Source organism: Pinus tabuliformis, chromosome 8, assembly GCF_031772625.1.
Source record: "Pinus tabuliformis cultivar Carrire ecotype Pingquan chromosome 8, CPIR1, whole genome shotgun sequence".
Taxonomy (NCBI): Eukaryota; Viridiplantae; Streptophyta; class Pinopsida; order Pinales; family Pinaceae; genus Pinus; species Pinus tabuliformis.
This window is the reverse complement of record NC_142294.1, coordinates 1,244,867,621-1,244,887,277: the sequence shown is the minus strand read 5'-3', so window position 1 is coordinate 1,244,887,277 and position 19,657 is coordinate 1,244,867,621. Positions and strand designations below refer to the sequence as shown.

At 39.0% G+C, this 19,657-nt stretch overlaps 1 protein-coding gene across 6 annotated transcripts in view; it reads left to right on the top strand.

Moving 5' to 3' along the window:
* Positions 1-19,657, top strand: part of LOC149239891 (uridine kinase-like protein 4) — a 316,084-nt gene that overhangs the window by 214,921 nt on the left and 81,506 nt on the right. For all 6 annotated transcript variants that reach the window (XR_016246465.1, XM_089373576.1, XM_089373577.1 and 3 more), the window contains 2 exons: positions 9,890-9,986; positions 10,579-10,658. Coding sequence is in view for 5 of the 6 variants with exons in the window: in XM_089373576.1 (XP_089229702.1) it covers positions 9,890-9,986; positions 10,579-10,658 (177 nt within the window). In the remaining variant the exon portion in view is untranslated. The remainder of the gene's footprint in view (positions 1-9,889; positions 9,987-10,578; positions 10,659-19,657) is intronic.

Genomic DNA, 19,657 nt, shown 5'->3' with positions numbered 1-19,657 from the left:
CCATCAAAGCAGGCCATCTAAACGGGCCATCGAGACATCCAAGCGGGCCATTAGGCTATCCAAGCGGGCCATCCATTGAGCCATCCAAACGGGCCATCGAAAGTGGGCCATCGAAACTTGGTACAGTCGACCAGGCATTGAAAACTCACTGTAAACATCAATTAAATGTTATACAGAGAGATCAGTCATAAGATTGTGCATGCGATGCCATACGATACCCAAAGCTTGTGGTGAGATGCCAATTTAAAACTATGCCTAGACTGTAACAATATGCTAAGATAGAGACCATGACTGTAATACATATGTGATGTTATGCCAGAGACCTTCGAGCAATGCTAGAGACAAAACCATCGTGCGATGCCAGAGACATAATCATCATGCGATACCAAAGAAAATAATAGATTGTTGCAATGAGAGCATAGTTCGAAACCGAGAGCCTTGTGAACCATAGACAATGAACCATTAAACGAATGAGATAATTTCCATGTGCACCATAGAGACTCATCTGATATGATATGCAAGTTGCCCAGATTCTGTGAAAATTTCTTCATGCTTTGAGCTAATTTGTTTGTTTATATATATACATGAGCAATGATTTACATATGAGAGCCGACATATCAATATGAAAATGATTTGAAATTTGGAGGGAAATTATTTTAATTTAAATTTAAATTTCCTTATAATATTAACAAATATGTTTTTCAACATGCCTTAATAATTCATGCCATATTAAATAGGAATGCCAACACATTAATAATAATATTTCTTTGTTCATTAAAAACTCTGGATTTGGGTCATGTTAGGCTTCTCTTGGGGTAATAGGGTTTTAGATGGGAAATTCATCCCATAGTTGCTCAATTTTCAACATAGTGCAATTGACCAAATGAGCTTACAAATCTTGGAACCAAGTGGGCACTTCATAGTGGCATGCCCTTGCATAATGTGCTTTGGAATGTGCAGGTGTTCAGGCTCAAGGAGGTTAATCAAGGACCGTATTAGGTGGTTTCAACCTCTAAGGGAGTGACAGATCCATGGTACATCTGTCAGATGATAGGTGTCATATGACATAATGATGGGACTGAGTGCGGTAGTAGGGGAAGGCTCCAAGCCACATGCCATGGTACAAGGGTAGCTATTATTAGGGAATCCCACACATGGGTGTATAGATGCGGGAGGGAGTAATCGTGGTACATGGGTTATCCCAAACTTTGTTTTTCCACCCTTCTTCATATGCCATTTGCCTTATATTGATTTTTCTTTTTATAATTGCTCGGGGCTCCAGGGATGAGAGCATGATGTGAATGATATAGCAGTGGATACCCCCTTAGGGTAGGGCAATTCATCGCCCACCAGGGGTTGGGACAATCACAGGTTCCTTAATGATGTAGGGGGCTCGCATAAGGGGCCCAAGGAACCAAGGTGATGGCCATAATGATAGGGTAGAGCTCATGCTTGGCTCTTGCCCACATGCTAAATTTTTATGTCTCGACTATCTTTTGCATTTTATGGTGCATTTCCTATTGCAAGTGGCCAAATTATGCTTTTAACTTTTATTTTAGCTGCATCAACCTTTGGGGCATCGTTCCAAGCTCGATCCAAAGTGTGGACAATGTGAGAAATCTAGGGGGCAACAAGTGTAGGTGATTTCTCTTACTTTGATAACTGCTTGTGATGTATTTTTACTTTACTTGATTAACTTCTTCTTTCCTTTATTATTATTAGTGTTCTCTATCATCAAAGAACTACCAAATCATAAAGAACAATGAGACAATAGGACACAAGATATAGGTGATCAGCCAAGGCCAAAACCTCTCCAACTGAGAGGAAAACCCACCATAATCCTTCTCTTCTTATAGAACTGCAATTGACGAATTCCAAGACCTATAACCCTTGACCAAGACCGTCCAAGACCAAGTAATCCTTCCTTCTTGATGAGATTTCCTTACACAACGTCCAGTAACAAACTTTGACCTTCTAGCAATTTGTCCAGCAACTTTGACCCAAACAACAATTTCTGCAACTTGGACTTAATAGCTTCAGCGATTTCGACCTGGCAGCTTCACAACTTCGATTTTGATGCAATTTCAGCACCTTCGAGCTAACAACTTCACAACTTCGATCTAGAGGCAACTTCACAGCTTTGACCTTGCAACTTCAGAACTTTGATGCAACTTTAGAATTTTGTCTAGCCCAGAAACTGTAGAAACCTTAACAAAAGAGAGAGAGAGAGGCCCAAAAACTTTGATCTTGATCTTCTACTTCTTCGTCCTTTTCTAGCTTCTATTTTGAGGAGATCGAACTTGCTTGAGTGAGTGTGCAAATGAGGTCAAATTCCTTCTTATTTATAGACTTGTGAGGGGTATGAATTGCTATCTTGAGGCCGACTTGTCCCTTAATCTAGGCCGACTTGATCTTTGTGCCATGACGAGGTCTTGGAGGGTCTTTTTGACTCTATTTTGACTCAATAAATTTTTATTTACAATATGTAACATGCTCAAATGGATCTTCGATACATAATAATGACTCAATTGACTTTATGACAAACCTAGAAGCAACCAATGGGTGCTTGACCTAAAAATAAATTTCCCTTGAGCATGAAACCCATGCCTCAAGAACACAAATAATAAATTTATTTTTCTCTTTTCATTAAATACATAAAATCACGATTACACATGCCATTATGAAGACCAAGTCTAGTTACACATTTCAACAGACAAGGGGAGGGGGAGGCTAACTCCTTGTGGACCCAATGGACAAATGTGGACCTAGATGGGAAATATGTGAAAAGGGGTTATAATGAAGGGAGGGGAGAGATGTATGTGTTGTCGGGAAGTGGGACTGTGCAACCAAAATCAGGGTTTCTCTTGTAGTGCCATTCCTAAAGCTAGTAGCCAATAGAGGAGATTCCACGGGATTGGGATACAAGGTTAACCACCAAGTTGGACAAGGGGACAAAAGTACAAACCAAGCCCATTTTTTCCTCCGAATCCCCCCACTAATCGATCCCCAAATGTGTCCATGATAAGTAAGCAAAAATATCCAATTACATAATGAAATCTATACCTTTGGGGTTGGAAGGCCCACCTTCAAACATATGATCATAACAAATGGGCGATGGCACATAATGGCAGGCTGAGGTTGTGGAGATGGTGGCACTTTGAGCTATCTGGTGGCTGCAAGGGGCTGCTTGTTGCTGGATGAAGACAATCTAGGAGAAAAAATTCTCCGATGAGTGTCACCCACAAGTGGTGGGTAACATTTGGCTCCAACTAGGACATGATCTCTCAGTAGAGTGGACAAAGTCACAGACGTACTCGAACGGGGAGGTCATGAGAACACCACCAATCTCTTGGGACCATAGTCATATTACCTGCACATCAAAGACTAAGCACACGGGGTAGCATGATTTTGTGGCATCTTATGATGATCCATGCTTTTGTTAGGCCATAAAAATCAACAAGAAACAAAATTCAATTCTAAATGCAATTTTAATCCAAATGCGTCCAATGTAACATGAGAATAGAATATGATATTAGTTCTAATGCAAAAATTAGCATGCTATGCATCCTACTCTATCATGCATACTATACAATGCAAGTACTAATTGTAATCATAGACCCAATGCAACCAACATATCATCCAGTCAATATGAGAACAACTGCCACTTTGCTTATTTATGCAATAGATCCAAAAGAAAGGGCAGGAATGGCTACATGGAAGGTGATAAGGGCTGGAGGTGGGAAAATAGAATGACCACACGTGGAGTATCCTGTGGGTAGAGGAAACAAAGGGATGTAATCTACTCCATAGAATCCTTTCTTCCAACCAAAAGATAGAGATATCAACAATCAAGCTCGCAAACCTCCGATGAATGGAAACCTCAGGCATGTCGTCCTCATCATGGTCCTTATCCTTCATATCGCGCTTTATGGCCACCCTAGGGTTATGATAGGAAGGAAAGGGATACAAATGACTTGGGAAGATAGAACAAGTAGGTTGCACATGATGATCATATTTAGTTGAGAGAAAGGAGTCTTTATTACAAGAAGGGTTGAGGAAAGAGTCCACATGCAACTCAACTACAACCCTAGGGCCTAGGATTTTGAAGAGAGACAAGGGTCCTATTGATATCCTCATCATCAGTGTCATTGATAGGGACCTTGTCAAAATGATTCCGATGAACCTCCCATTTCCCTTCTTCAATATGTAAGTAATCGCTGATATCAATGTTTGAAGGGGTTATGGGATCAACTTCTTCAAGCTCTTCAAAGAGCGGATTATTATAAATAGTATCCTAGGAAAATGTAGGGTTAACCTCAACCCTAGAGGAGATATAAATGAAGAAACTTATTTGGACGGAATCCTAAAATTCCTGCTCCCTAAAATTTTGCACCAAGTCCTAGAAAATATCCCTATCATTAAGGGACGAAGAAAATAGGAGGAAAGGAGGCGAAAGAATAATATTTTCATTAAGTTAATGTGATAGCCAAGGATCTAGGATTTGTGCCTGGTTATTGGGAAGATTGGAGTGAAAATGATCAAGATTTAGGAACTTCGCTCTTCAAGGAGGCCTAAAGAAGCAGCTACACTCTCCTTGGATGTAGCTTCACAACAACTTTAGACTTTTATACTTCGATATGCAATATTTGATGGAGTTTCAAGGTAAAAGGTGCACAACCTACCCCTAGGAAAATTCGTTCTTTTTGCCAAGATGAATAACATATGCAGCGAGCCAAGATTACAAGTGTTTCGTAAATTCACATTAATTTTTAGGGCACAAATAAACCATGACATAGCATTCCATACATTAGACATGAAACATTATAAGATTTGCATGAAAAGATCACTTACATCACAAAAAGAGCATATCCATCCATAAACTTGCCAAATAAAAGCTCCAAGAGATATAGCGAAATTATTGCACACATCAAGATGCATTTAATTATACAAATCATTCCACAAATTGTAGGTTTGAAATCTTTAGAAAGATATATCCCAAATCTAAGTGATGATGAATGAGAGAGAACACCTCTATTATATTTATACAATCCTCTAAGGGGTTCGAATGGCTTATTTATTCCTACTAATGCCCCTACAATAAAATAATGGGCAAAATAACATCCTTTTGGTGACAAGCCCACCAAATCGCTCCATAATATGAAAACTAAGCCTCTCAAGAGGGCCGAAATGATAATTCAATAGGTAGCTTGGCCGTTGGAAGGCCTAGTGAAGTCCCTCGTGTGCCACAATGAATAGGAGGGCCCCAATAACAGTGATGAAGGTGGTGGCCCTTTGATCTCCAAGCAAATGACCAGTGATGCCCCCAAGTGGCTGTGGGGGCACAAAGGCATCCTCATGGGTCTTCAACTGAATTGAACAAGCATGTATCCCATCTGCAAGGGCTAGAACAATGATGCAAACGCTCCCTTGTCTTCCATGTTGAGACAAAACCCCATTTGGGCCGTGGATCAACTGCCAAGTGTGTGGTGCAAGTGTGTAGCCGACTAGGCAAGGTGGTCCAAGTGCATCATCATCATCAAATAAGTCGGAGATGTGCGAGAAATGGATGATGTTGAAGGATCCCATGGTGTGGCTATCTACTCTTTGTTATGGTGGATGCCCATGGCTCTCAAAGCTCACCCTATATGTGCCATTAAAACCTTTTGGAGGGCTTGGATCCTGTATAGGGAGAGCAACCCCTAAGATGAAGACTCACTTGCAATCGTGTGTATGATCCAATGCGTCTCCTTACCTTCCATTACAACAATTCATTAATGCAATTGAGCAAATGAGCTTACAAATCATGGAACCACTTCAGAGTGGCATGCCCTTCCATAATGGGTTTTGGAATGTAAAGGTGTCTCTAGGCTCAAGGAGGTTAATCAAGGACCCTATTAAGTGGTTTTGACCTCTAGGCGAATGACAGGTCCATGGTATATCCGTCAAATGATAGGTGTGATTTGAAATAATGATGGGACAGAGTGGGGTAGCTGGGGAAGGCTCCAAGCCACATGCCATGGTACAAGGGTAGCTATAATGAAGGAATTGCAAACATGGGTGTATAGATGTGGGAGGGAGAAATCCTGGTACATGGGTTACCCTAGCCTTTGTTTTTCCAATCTTCTTCATATGCCATTTTCCTTTTATTGATTTTTATTTCTGTAACTGCTCGGGGCTTCAGGGAATGAGACTCCAGGGAATGAGAGCATGATGTGAATGATAACAGTGGATCCCCCTTAGGGTAGGGCAGTTCATTGCCCACCATGGGTTGGGACAATCATGGGTTCCTTAATGATGTAGGGGGTTCACATAAGGGGACCTAGGAACGAGGGTGATGGCCATTATGATAGGGGTAGAGCTCATGCTTAGCTCTTGCCCACGTGCTAAATTTTTATGTCTCGACCATATTTTGAATTTTATGGTACTTTCTTGTTTCAAGTGTCCAAATTATGCTTTTAACTTTTCTTTTAGTTGCATCAACCTCTAGGGCATCATTCCAGGCTCGATCCAAAGTGTGGACAAGGGGACAGGGATGCTAACTCCTTGTGGACGCAATGGACAAATGTGGATCTAGATGGGAAATATGTGAAAAAGGGTTATAATGAGGGGAAGGGAGCGATCAATGTGGTGTCAGGAAGTGGAACCTTGCAACCAAAATCAGGGTTTCCCCTATAGTGCCAGTCCTAAGGCTAGTAGACAATAGAGGAGATCCCACGAGAGTAGGATACAAGGTTAACTACCAAGTTGGACAAGGGGACAAGAGTACAAACCAAGCCCATTCTTTCCGCTTAATCCTCCCACTAATCCATGCCTAGATGTGTCCATGATAAGTAAGGAAAAATACCCAATTACATAATGAAAGCCAAACCTTCGGGGTTGGAAGGCCCACCTTCAAACATATCATCATAACAGATGGGCGAGGGCACATAATGGGAGGCTCAGGTTGCAGAGACGGTGGCACATCGAGCTATCTGGTGGTTGCAAGGGGATGCTAGTTGCTGACTGAAGACAATCTAGGAGAAAAAATTCTCTTATGGGTGTGTTGAAGCCTCGAAAATCGTTGCTTCAACATGGGGGAAAACAACCCAGTTCAGACCTTGGTTGGCAGCTCCTTTTCCGTTTTCGTTGTGGCTCCGACTGGGGATAATAGGACCAGTTTCCCAATCTATTTAATGATTGTGCTAATGGGGTGATATGTGATGTTTTGAAGTAATGTTTGAGCTAGAAGTAATCTAATCTAAACTAACAATCACATGCATTTTATCCTAATTTAAACACTATCTAATTATAACTATACTTGAGATTAAATTGATGTATGCGATCTACAATAATGTCTGAAAGCAATTGATAATAAAGATCATTCAATTGCGATGAGAAATGAATTCGTTTTAACAATAATCGTTTCGTATAAAAAGTTAGCCGAAACAATTGTGAAAGATATATCACATAAGGAATTATTCATGTATTCAGCATAAAATATAGATCATCATCATACAAAAGTGCAATAATGGCAATCAAGATTCAGACTTTCATACATAAACAATTCGAAAAGAAATCATTGCTTAATACATAAGTAAAAAGGATTACGAGATAAAAGTACCATTTATAATACGTCCTACTCATGTGCTTCAGCAATATTGATCTATCTTCAGTCCATTCAACACCATCTAAGAGTACAAAAGTGCAATTTCAGTAGAAGATGCTAAATCAGATAAAAATAAATCCTGTTCCATTAATTTCACCAGAACTTCCTCAAAGGGACAGAAGTGCATGTTTTGAAGACTATTTTTGATAAAATTTCTGGACCCCTCTCTAAATGCATGAGAGGGGTTTAAATATTTAAACTATAAAACTAAAAATAGATTATTACAAAAATAGTTGAGGAGGTTTAAATGACCTGCCTCAAAACCGGAAGCTTCTGAAAATGTTGCTCCTGCTCCCGTTTTCGCTTTCGCTCCCGCTCCCAAGTAACATTGCCGCATGGAGACTATGGGCTTTCTCTTCTTGTAATAATAGATAGGAGTTGATTGTAACCTTGCAAGAAATAATATATGATTGAATTGTTAACAAACCTAAAGGCTTCACCACGAATATACAAGAGCTTATAGTATGAAATTTTGATTACTGTTGCAATTTCTGGTTATTATTCTCCTATCTTTTCAGATTATTTGTCAACTGCAATTAACTTGGGGCAAGTACTAAATAAAATGCAGCGGAAAATTCACTGAAAATAAATAATTACAGGGACTGAGAAATATATGACACACACAAATATAGAACACCAATATTTTCGGACAAATGTCCTTGGAAAACCAGTCTGCAGATGAGGGTTTTATTATTAGAATTCTTCAGCAAAAATATTACAACTGCTTGCTTGACACTGGCAAAGCTCCGACAAAATTATTTCTTCACTTTTGCAAGACTCCTCAGACCTCCTGGAAGCTATTTGACCCACCAAAATCAATTTGGCCTCCCTTTGAAGCTGATTTCGGCTAACACATGCGGCCCTGGCTGAGAAACTTGGCCTTCCTAGCAGTGGCATTGGCTAGGAAAATAATTATGGCCTCCAATGGAAAATCGTTGTCTCTCCCGGCAAATCAATCCTCCTGTGCAAATTGATCTCTCTTGTGCAAATTTCTTTGCTCTGGAATTTCTCCTTATTGAGCAATTTGCTTTGCCTGTCTGGGTAATTGACGCCCCTTGTTGGAGCAACTTGCACTACTCGAAAATCGCACTACTGGAAAATCTGCCTCTCACTGCAGAAAAATCGATCTCAAACTCTCCCTGGGAATCTACGTGAAGAATCTCTCCGACAATCTTTGTTGAAACCCCTACTACTGGTGTCCCTACACTGCCTTTGCACCCTTGGTCTCATTGCACATTTGTGTCTTTGTGTTCTTCTCTCCAAATGACCCATTGATCTCCTCTTATAATCTCTTGTTGAGGAATCAGCAGCCATGATCTAATTACAATTGATGGCTAAGGTCATCTTGACCCCATCAAGTGACTTTACTAGAAGTCTCTAGAGGAAAATGTATTTACTCCAATTAATACTTATTAATTAAGCTTTATTTCCCTAAGTTAGACTCACGAAAATTTAAATCACTGCTTAGTTAAATATAATCAAGGCCTTTTCTCACGAAATCAATTCTGGGTATTGGATAAAATGTGTTCCCTAGCTTCATAGACATCAGCTGAGACTAGAACGCCTATCTAAGCTACACAAACTAACATATAGATATGATTTTAATAGATATTCTACTGAACTTCTACTGCAGGCATATTCTTGACATTAAGGCCAAACATTGATAGAGTTACTGTTTTGTTTGTAAATATATTTGTCCCTATTTAATCAAGCTGTCATGATTTTTGTTACTGGCTACACCAAAGGAAAAGTAGGTGGAAGTTTGGAGCCCTTAGATTTTTGTTTTCCTCCATATGGCCAACTTGTAAAGAGCTTCTGCTCTTCCACCGAGTGCTCATGATCCAAAATGAAGACATAGATGGAAGTAAAATCTGCAGCTTTTAGGGAACTGACCAATATTCTGTAAACATGATATTATGAGAATGCTATTCCTAATATTTGTTTCGAGATTTGTTGTTTGGTAGTGGCTTCATGTAAAAGATCTAGAAGCTTGATCAAAGTTTCATAGTCGAAAGATATTATCTCTGCAACAACAGAAAAGGGTTGGTTGTTACCTAACCAAAGGAAAAAACAAGGGAAAACATTATAAAAATTAGATAGTGGAAAATGCTATTTTATTTCTATTACTCTAAACTGTATCAAACCTATCTTACAAGGCTTACTATTTTGAATTTATATTTTCCAGATAATTATGGTACGAATTTCCGATGTTTCTTTTGTTGACTCACTGTTAATGCTTGTCAGGTGAATCCAGCAGATGTCATTATTTTAGAGGGAATTTTAGTGTTTCATGATCCCCGTGTCCGAGAAATGATGAACTTGAAGATCTTTGTTGACACAGGTTAATATTTCTTTCGTTTTTTATTTTTTTATTTACTGTTAAGTATTTTCTTGTGCTTTTGTTTAAAGTTAATTTCTAATGCCATATTAAGCATGGCTTGTCAGTTTATGTTGCTATTTTGTACAATAATATCATGTGGTTATACAATCTGGCAGACTTTTATATGCAAAATTTGCACCCTTTTTTGTATCCTCTTATCTTGTTGAAGAATGCGTATTATTTTTTCCCACCATTTGTTCATTGTTTACCATTAAATTTTTGGTTTTCCTTGAATCCCTACTAATGATCATATTGCGAATCAGTGTTGTATATACAATATATTTGAAAAAAATACTTTATGCTCTACATTTTCTCTTATTTATTTTTCCCAATGTGTTATCTTCTTTTTGATTATGTCCTATCTCATGATTCTTCCAAGCTTTCAACTTTCAAGAAGCATTTTTGATGAATCGGGATGGATTCTCATTCTGGAACAAAGTTTCACTAGAGCTCGATGTTCAAAGTTACCTAGATAATGAATCTCTTAACTCTTCGTAACTTATTTCATTGTCCTTTGTTCTAATTGAATTGTCACTGGTTCTTTTCAAAACAGATGCTGATGTAAGGCTGGCTAGGCGGATAAGACGTGATACACTTGATAGAGGAAGAGATGTGAATTCTATCCTTGATCAGGCAAGTAAATCAAAACTACATCCTTATTCTGTATTTTCATTTTTGTTTACATAATTTCCTTTCAAGTTCAGGAAAGCTTCGGTTTTTCGGACAAGATGTTTGTAAATGAATACTTTTAGACATATAAATCATATCGTGGAAATGTCCCTATATCTCTTAAACGTTTATGAACGCTCTCATAGAGGTGCTTTGCTCTTGAAACCAGTGGATTGTGGCCTGTGGGCCAAGAATTTTCTTTTTCTTCTTCTCACTTCTTGTGCCTTATTTATAGGCTGTGAATTTTGAACATTAATTTTCAGTGTAAAGTACTAACCTACTTTTTATTTTTGGATTATGCTTTTCCTTTTCTTCCACATCTAATCTATTTGAAAGGCAAGGGTTACATCTAGTATGACTAATTCTGTCTCACCACTATTTTTTACACCTGCAGTGGATGGATCACCCTGGATGATAGGAGGTACAAACTGCTTACTTTGGTTACAGATTTAGTAAACTTCCTTCACGCATTAAGAAAGAAAATAACTTGGCCTTAGATCACAGTCATAAGACCCCAAAAGCTTGGTGAATTCAAGTGAGTCTTCATTGCTTGTGCCCTTTTTGAGTTAGCCAAACTTGACTGTCAAAGCCAAGTCTCGGTGAATCTTTCTAGTTTTGACAATTTTGTTGAGTGCTTGTCAATCTGAAGTTTTGAGTTTTGATATGACAATGAAACAGAGTGAATCAAGAAACTCTATGTATGCACCTGACTTAAATAAGAGGAATAAAGAATGATCACACCATTGTCAGGTTGTTAGGTACATAGTGTAGAATTCTTGCAGAAACTCCGATAGATCTAGAATTCTAGTTAAATTAAACACAAGTAATTTGCTGATATTCAAGAGAGAAGAGAGAATTTTGTCCATAAAATCAATGTATTAAATTAATGAAAAATAGTAATACATGAGCAACCAAACCTCTAATCCCAAAGGAGGTGGTTATGTAGAAATTGCCGAATCTAGAAAACTAGGAAAAAACTAGTAAAAAGCTAGAAAAGGCTAAGAAAAGCTAAAGGGAGGCCTAAAATAGCAACAATGACTCAAGACAACCTATGCCAACTATCAGCCACGAGGAAAGCATGAGGAGGGGCACATTTCCCAAGGAAGGAAACTTTAAAACATGCTAAAATGGTCTGGGGGACCAAATCCCTTGATTTAAGGGGGAATCTTCATGTGGGGCACCAATCCTCAAATAACTCAAGTGGATGAGGTGTGGTTAGGTGTGAACATGCACTTAGATGTCTAAATGGTTTAGGAAAGTGGTTGGACCAATATTTCCATAATATTAAGCCTTTAAAGGCAAAAAACAAGGGAAAGTTGGTCCACTGAGCTAGTTTATCAAAAACGAAATGTGAACATGATTTTTAGTGCATGTGGCTAAGTCAAGGATACTTAGGCTAAAACATAAATGTAGATGTTAGGATTATATTCCAACACCCCCCCCTTCATCCTAACTCACTTATCTAAATTGATTCCCGGCCAAGATGCCATGTTAGGTACTTAGGTACAATAAATAAAAGATCCTCATAAAATGAAGAAAGAGGGAAAACCTCATGGGATAACCCCCCCCTCAAGAGGGAAAAAAGGGCTAAGTGGCCAGAAGGGCCTACTTAGCTGTCTCCACCACTCCAAGCATAGCTCTCAGTTTTGAAAATTTCTTTTCAGTGAAAGACTTGGTGAAGATGTCTGCAACCTGTTGCTCAGTGGGGCAATACTGCAGTGATATGACTCGGTCACAGATCAACTCGCGGATGTAATGCATGTGAATCTCGATGTGCTTGGTCCTCTGCCTCTGAACTGGATCAATCGATATCTGAATGGATCCCTGATTGTCACAAAATATGACAGTCGGAAGTGGATACTGAATACCAAAATCAAAGAGAAGCCCCTGCAACCAAACAACCTTTGTAGCTGCATTCATTGCACCTCTATACTCTGCCTCAGCTATAGATAAAGCAATCATGGATTGCTTCTTGCTAGACGAGCAAAAAGGTCCTGAACCATAGCTGAAAGCATAGCCAGAGGTGGACTTGCGGTCTATACCATTGCCAACCCAATCAGAATCTATGTACCCAAGTGAAAGTGGGCAATCTGTAGCATAAAAGATACCAAAACTGGAAGTACCTTTCACATATCTAAGGATTCTCTTTGCAGCTTTCTAGTGAAGCTCATGGGGCTCCTGCATATATCTAGAACAAACTCCTACTACAAAAGATGTATTAGGTCGGGTGTGAGTAAGATACAACAAACTCCCAATCAACTGTCAATACTGTGTACTGTCCACCAAAGGTGTAGTACCCGCATTCTCAAATCTAATCCCCGAAAGAAAGGGAGATGCTGCTGGCTTGCATTCTGTCATCTGAAAGCGGACAAGTAGATTTGATGGATACTTAGACTATGCCATCTTGATCCCTGAGGTAGACTAAGAAACTTGAAGACCAAGAAAGTAGTGCAACAGTCCCAAATCTGTCATGGAAAATCGATCGTGCAATGCTGATTTTGCCGAATCAATAGCTGAGGTAAGGTTCCTTGTCATCAGTAAATCATCTACATAAAGTACTATCAACAAAAGGGAATCATCATGTTGCAGCAAATAAACATTTGGATCAGATTTGCATCGAATGAATCCAATGGAAAGCAGGAAAGAATCCATCTTTGCATACCAAGCTCTGGGAGCCTGTTTTAGGCCATACAAAGATTTCTTTAATCTGCAAATGAGGGAAGAGTTCTGAATGTATCCTTGTGGATGCTCCATATATATCTCCTCCTTGAGATCTCCATGAAGAAATGCACTCTTCACATCCATGTGATGAACTTCCCATCTATGAGAAGCAACAATGGCTAAAACTAGTCGAATGGAGTCCATTTTTGCAATAGGTGCAAATGTCTCTGTGTAGTCTATGCCATGTACTTGTGAGTATCCTTTTGCAACAAGTCGAGCTTTGTACTTGCTGATCTCACCATCTACAACAATCTTTGTTCGATAGATCCATCGGCATCGAACAAGCTTTCTTCCTTTCGGAAGTGGAACCAAGTCCCATGTGTTGTTTTCCATGAGAGCAGAGTACTCTTCATCCATGGCAGCCTCCCAAAGCGGGTTTCCAACAGCCTCAGAGTGTGATTGTGGATTTGAACCAAGTGTCATATAGCAATGTATGGGAAGCAATGGTTCGGTGGCAGCCAGGACTTGAGGAGTACCAAAAAACTGTGATCTAGTCCTTCTCGCATCCGCGTGATCACCGACTAGTTCACCCACATCTTGCAGGGTTTTCTCTGCCCAAGTTGGCAGCTGAGTTGGAGCAGCCATGACCTGCTTCTCATCCTCTGAATCAGACCCAAGAGGCTTCTCTGATCGCTGCTTTGAAGTGCTTGAAGAAGTTTCGGGCTCCTCCTCATCAGTGGCAACAAGCGGTTCCTTAGCAGGGTTTGCTAAAAAATCATATAGTGATTCTTCTTCAAACTTCACACTTCGAGCTACAAGGAACTTTTCAGTGTGAGAGTCCAGCAATCTATATCCTTTGACACTGTCAGGATATCCAACAAAGATACATTCAACACTTTGAGGCTCCAAAGCCTTCCTCTTATTTGTCGGAATGTGAGCCCATGCTCGTGAACCAAAAATGCGAAAGTGCGACACTTTCGGTTTCTTATTGGTCCAACATTCAAATGGAGTGGTGCCTTTGAGTGCTTTGTGAGGAATGCAGTTCTGAATGTATGCTGCACAATTAATAGCTTCATCCCATAGCTTAGGAGCTAATGATTTGGACTGTAGCATACAATTGGCCATCTCTTTTAACGACCGGTTTTTCCTCTCCGCGACACCATTCTGCTGTGGTGTATATGGCACTGTGTTGTAGCTATATACCTGCATCAATACAAAGTTGTTGCACATCTTTGTTGACATACTCCCCCCCATTATTAGTACAGAGTATCTTAATCTTACACCTAGACTCATTCTCAGCAAGTGCTTTAAATTCTATAAGGCATTCAAATACTTCCGATTTTAATTTCAGAAAAATACCCAAGTAAAGTGAGAGAAATCATCTATGAAGGTGAGTACATATCGAGCCTTACTGATTGAAGGCTGCGGGAATGGGCCCGTGATGTCACTGTGAATCAGCCCAAGAGGTGAAGAAGCTCTTTGTGCCTTCCCTTTGTCAAACTTTTGCTCCGGATGCTTGCCAAGAATGCATCCTTGACATACACCGTTTGTGAATTTAATAGCGGGCAATCCTTCGACCATGTTTTCCTTGTTGAGTTGATGCAAGTACTTATAGTTTAGATGGCCAAACCTTTCATGCCATAACCTGCTGATATCATTAGATTGTGACAGAAATACGGTGGTAATAGATTTAGGAACAAGGTGGGATAAGAAATACAAACGAGAACCGTGATCTGCAATTCCATGTGCAAGCTGTGAGCCCTTGGAAATGTCAGTAATCACCGCGGAGTCCGGAGTGAACTCCACCCTTCCAGAGCCAGAATGAGTGATTTGATATATCGAGAGAAGATTTGCAGACAACGAGGGAACATGGAGCACATTTGTGAAGCAGCCCCCTTCAAGGTCTACAATTCTTTCTCCGCACACCTTTGCGGGTGTGGCATCTCCCAAATAAATTGGGGATTTGGTGCTTTCTTCGATGGAGGAAAATTCATCTTTTGATGCAGCCATATGGTTCGATGCACCTGAATCAAGGATCCAAGCTGATGGAGTGGATGTGACAGCCATTAAAGCATGACCATCTCATGCTCTCCCTCTCCCATCTCCCGTTCTGTTATCATCCTTCTTCTTTGCATTCTCGGGCACGGTGAGATTGTGTTGCTACAATTGCTTAGCCATCTCATCGATTATTTTCCTAATGCAATTTTCTTCAGGATGAAAACCTTTGGAACAGTCACTGCAAAGTGTTCTTTCCTTATTCTTCTTACCCTTAGGCAAAGAAGAGCTCTCTGAAGATTGTACGGGTCTCTCCTTCTTCGATTCATTAAATTTACCCTTCCCTTTTTGCTTGCCTCTTCCACTGCTCTTTGGAGCATCAGTAGCCGCAAGTGCTTGGTTCTTTGAACTCTTGATGGCACCCATTTGGACTAACTTAGCTTGCTCTTGAGTCAATGCTGCAATGAAGTCATTCAGTGGAGGAATTTTACATTTTTCCTGAGTCAATTTAGATGCTTGAAAAAATGATACAAATATGGAATATTCAGGGCCTAATTTTGAGAGAATCGAAAGGATGAGTTGATCTTCCTTTTTCTTGACTCCACATGCATCAAGTTCAACGAGGAGGGATTTAAACTTGGTGAAGTATTCTTGCAGGTTGTTGAAATGAGTTGGAATGAGGGATATGAGTTCATTCTCCAGTTGATGCACTCTCAATTCATCTTGCTTGCCGAATAGTCCTTCCGATGTGGTCCAGACCGCATCGGGAGTAGTGGCTCTGCTGACATGAAAGAAGAGTTCTCTGGAAATTGATAGGCATATCAGCCCAATTGCTTCATCTAATTTATTGAAATACTTGATCTTCTTTGCTGCAAAAGTTGGTTCAGTCTCCGTTCCCATTGTTACCCTGTAAAGCCCTTTGCTTTAGAGGAGCAGAGTAATCTCTGTTTTCCATTCGAGGTAATTGAAAGGATTTAGAACGAGTTTTGTGGGCTGAGAGAGATGATCCATTGCTGCTTGCTGCACCTCCTGATGATCTATACCTACAAATAAAACTGTGTACAATCCACTAGATTCGAACTAGCTCTGATACCATGTAGAATTCCTGCAGAAACTCCGATAGATCTAGAATTCTAGTTAAATTAAACACAAGTAATTTGTTGATATTCAAGAGAGGAGAGAGAATTTTCTCCATAAAATCAATGTATTAAATTAATGAACAATAGTAATACATGAGCAACCAAACCTCTAATCCCAGAGGGAGGTGGTTATATAGAAATTGCCGAATCTAGAAAACTAGGAAAAGACTAGTAAAAAACTAGAAAAGGCTAAGAAAAGCTAAAGGGAGGCCTAAAATAGCAACAATGACTCAAGTCAACCTATGCCAATTATCAGCCACAAGGAAAGCATGAGGAGGGGCGCATTTCCCAAGGAAGGAAACTTTAAAACATGTTAAAATGGTCTGAGGGACCAAATCCCTTGATTTAAGGGGGGATCTTCATGTGGGGCGCCAATCCTCAAATAATTCAAGTGGATGAGGTGTGGTTAGGTGTGAACATGCACTTAGATGTCTAAATAGTTTAGGAAAGTGGTTGGACCAATATTTCCATAATATTAAGCCTTTAAAGGCAAAAAATAAGGGAAAGTTGGTCCACCGAGTTAGTTTACCAAAAACCAAGTGTGAAGATGCTTTTTAGTGTATGTGGCTAAGTCAAGGATACTTAGGGTAAAACATAAATGTAGATGTTAGGATTATATTCCAACACATAGGAATTTCCATCTGAGCTCTTATTCCAAATCCTAGTGTTATATGTACTAATAAACACATGATCAACAGAGATATAGCTTCAGTCATGATGAAAACTCAATTCAACATATGGGACTCTGTTAGAGTACAAAGAACAATCATGTTGTGGATAGAGTTAATAATATGGCATGTGACCGGCATGACATATGATCAGTATATAACATCAGATGGTAGTTGCTAGTTGTAGTTAGAAGTAGACTGTTCATTAACTGTTAAGTGGTCATACTGATGTAACACCATGTGTGTGCCATTAAGTATGAATCAACAACGTATCCTCTCATTTACTTTCTCTGTCTTTCCTGTATGTATGTGAATGCTCTTCTAAAACCATCATGGTACCAGAGAAGGTATGGTCTGGGCCCATGACCAAGGACAACAGTGTCAATGCTAAGGAGAGCATGGTTTGTGGTCCCATGGAGGAGAGAGAAGACAAAGAATGATGCAATTTTTTTATAATAAATAAAATGAAAAAATTGTTTCCAATGTTCCACAGTAGAGATTTTAGACTGTTTTCTTAGAAAAAAATTGAAGTTGAAAAGTTAAAAGAGGTTAAGGCCAGTGGATCTTCAGAAGAGGATCAGGGTATCCAGAAAGGATTGTTGAAAGCAATGGGAGGATGATATGTATCAACATAAACTGAAAGTGACAGAATTTAACAATATAGAGTGAAAAATTCCTAACTTAAAACTTAAAAGTTAAAAGGTTGATGTGGGAGGAAACATTGTATATGATAACAAAAATGGTGAGTGACCAAGTCACTACACAAAAGGAATTCCATGCTAAGGTCCATTACAAAAACTATTGAAGATATCCAGCGAAAGGGAAACCTACGTGTGATTGAATTGTCTAAACATGGAACTTGTTGTCGCGCGGATTGACACGACAACGCTCAGACCGGGGGCTGTCACTCTGATCCCCGATCTCTCCGTTTAAGCCTGTCTCCCGCGGCTAAGGGGGGGTAGACCCTGTGAGATGATGAGACCAACTGGCGACCAGTTGGTTGGGAGACACGAGATACGATATGAAAAGGACTCGATGGATTGGATTAATTGAGCAGACCAGTGCCTTGTGGAGTTAATTTTTAATTGATTAATTATCAGATGCTGAGGAATATAGACCATGCAGAGCAAGCATTTATCATCAAAGCTCGAATGATGCAAGATATTAGTTAGAATGACGACGCTCTTATAATGACAAAAGCTCAAAAACGATATTCAGCCACTGAAAATTTCGAAAAAAGATGAATGCTTAAAACCACCATGAGAATCGTAAATTGACCAGATATCTATTTCGCATCTCGGAAAAATTTAGATCTTCAACATGAAAGATATATCGTGAAAGTAACTGAAACTGGCAAAATGATTTTCCACAAATTTTTTTTTTTTTTTTTTTTTTTCAAAATTTTTTAAATCTTTTTCAATTTTTTATTTTTTTATATTATAAAAATTAAAAAATCTAAAAAAAAAGGGGTTAAAATTCTAAAACTAAATTCTGAAATAAAACTAAAAAAATATATATATATTTTTTTTATTTTTTCAAAATCAAAAATAAAACAAAAACTAACCAAACTTTAAACTATTGAAAATATATACATAAACTTAAATCAAAATTAAATAAGTCCCCTTTTTTTTATTTTTTTTATTTTTTATTTTTTTTATATTTTTTTTTTTTAAATGAAAATGTTAAAAACTCTAAAATTTATAAAATTAAAAATCAAAAAACATAAATCGAAACATAAATCTAAAACATTAAATTAAAATGAAATTAAAATCTACTTTAATTTAAACTAAAATCTAAAATTAAAATCTATAGAACAAAACTATATAAAAAAAAAAAAAAATTTAAATCTAAATCTAACCTACGCTAACAACATGAAATAAAAAAACAAAACATCTGAACGCATGGAAAACCCCGGACGGCAATATGCTATGGAGCTCGAACTATACAAATATTAAACCTAACCAAGAACTACGCCTAACAATCAAAGTCATTTCCGCTATCCTACTGATCGGAATCACACATGCAATCGTCAATCGTTAAAGGGAAAGGGGCACGAAAATTACATGGAAACCCTATGACGGAAACCAAATCCAAAGCCACCAAAACAGTAATAAATTACCTGTGCGTGAAACGATTTTACCTGCGGATGGCCAGCGTAGAGTCGACGGCGTGGATGGAACAATCGAAAATGAAGCGGATCAATTAGTTTTGCAATCAAGTTACGATGGGTTCAAATCGTTTGCAGGTCCACGTCTTCCAGCAAGTCAGAAAGCGGCCTTACCCAGCGTTCGTTTTGTTTCCAGTGACCCGATGCCGACGTGAATGAGGTCTACTACCCACGCAAATACGATTCAAGATACTACCTGGTGTGACGGGGCTTCCACACGAAATATTTAAGAGCTGTTTCACTGCTCAGTCTAGCCACTGAAATTTACACATGCTGCAACCACTCTCTGTTTTTTTTTATGGCGTGATCGATCTGAGTTTATGGCTGGATGCT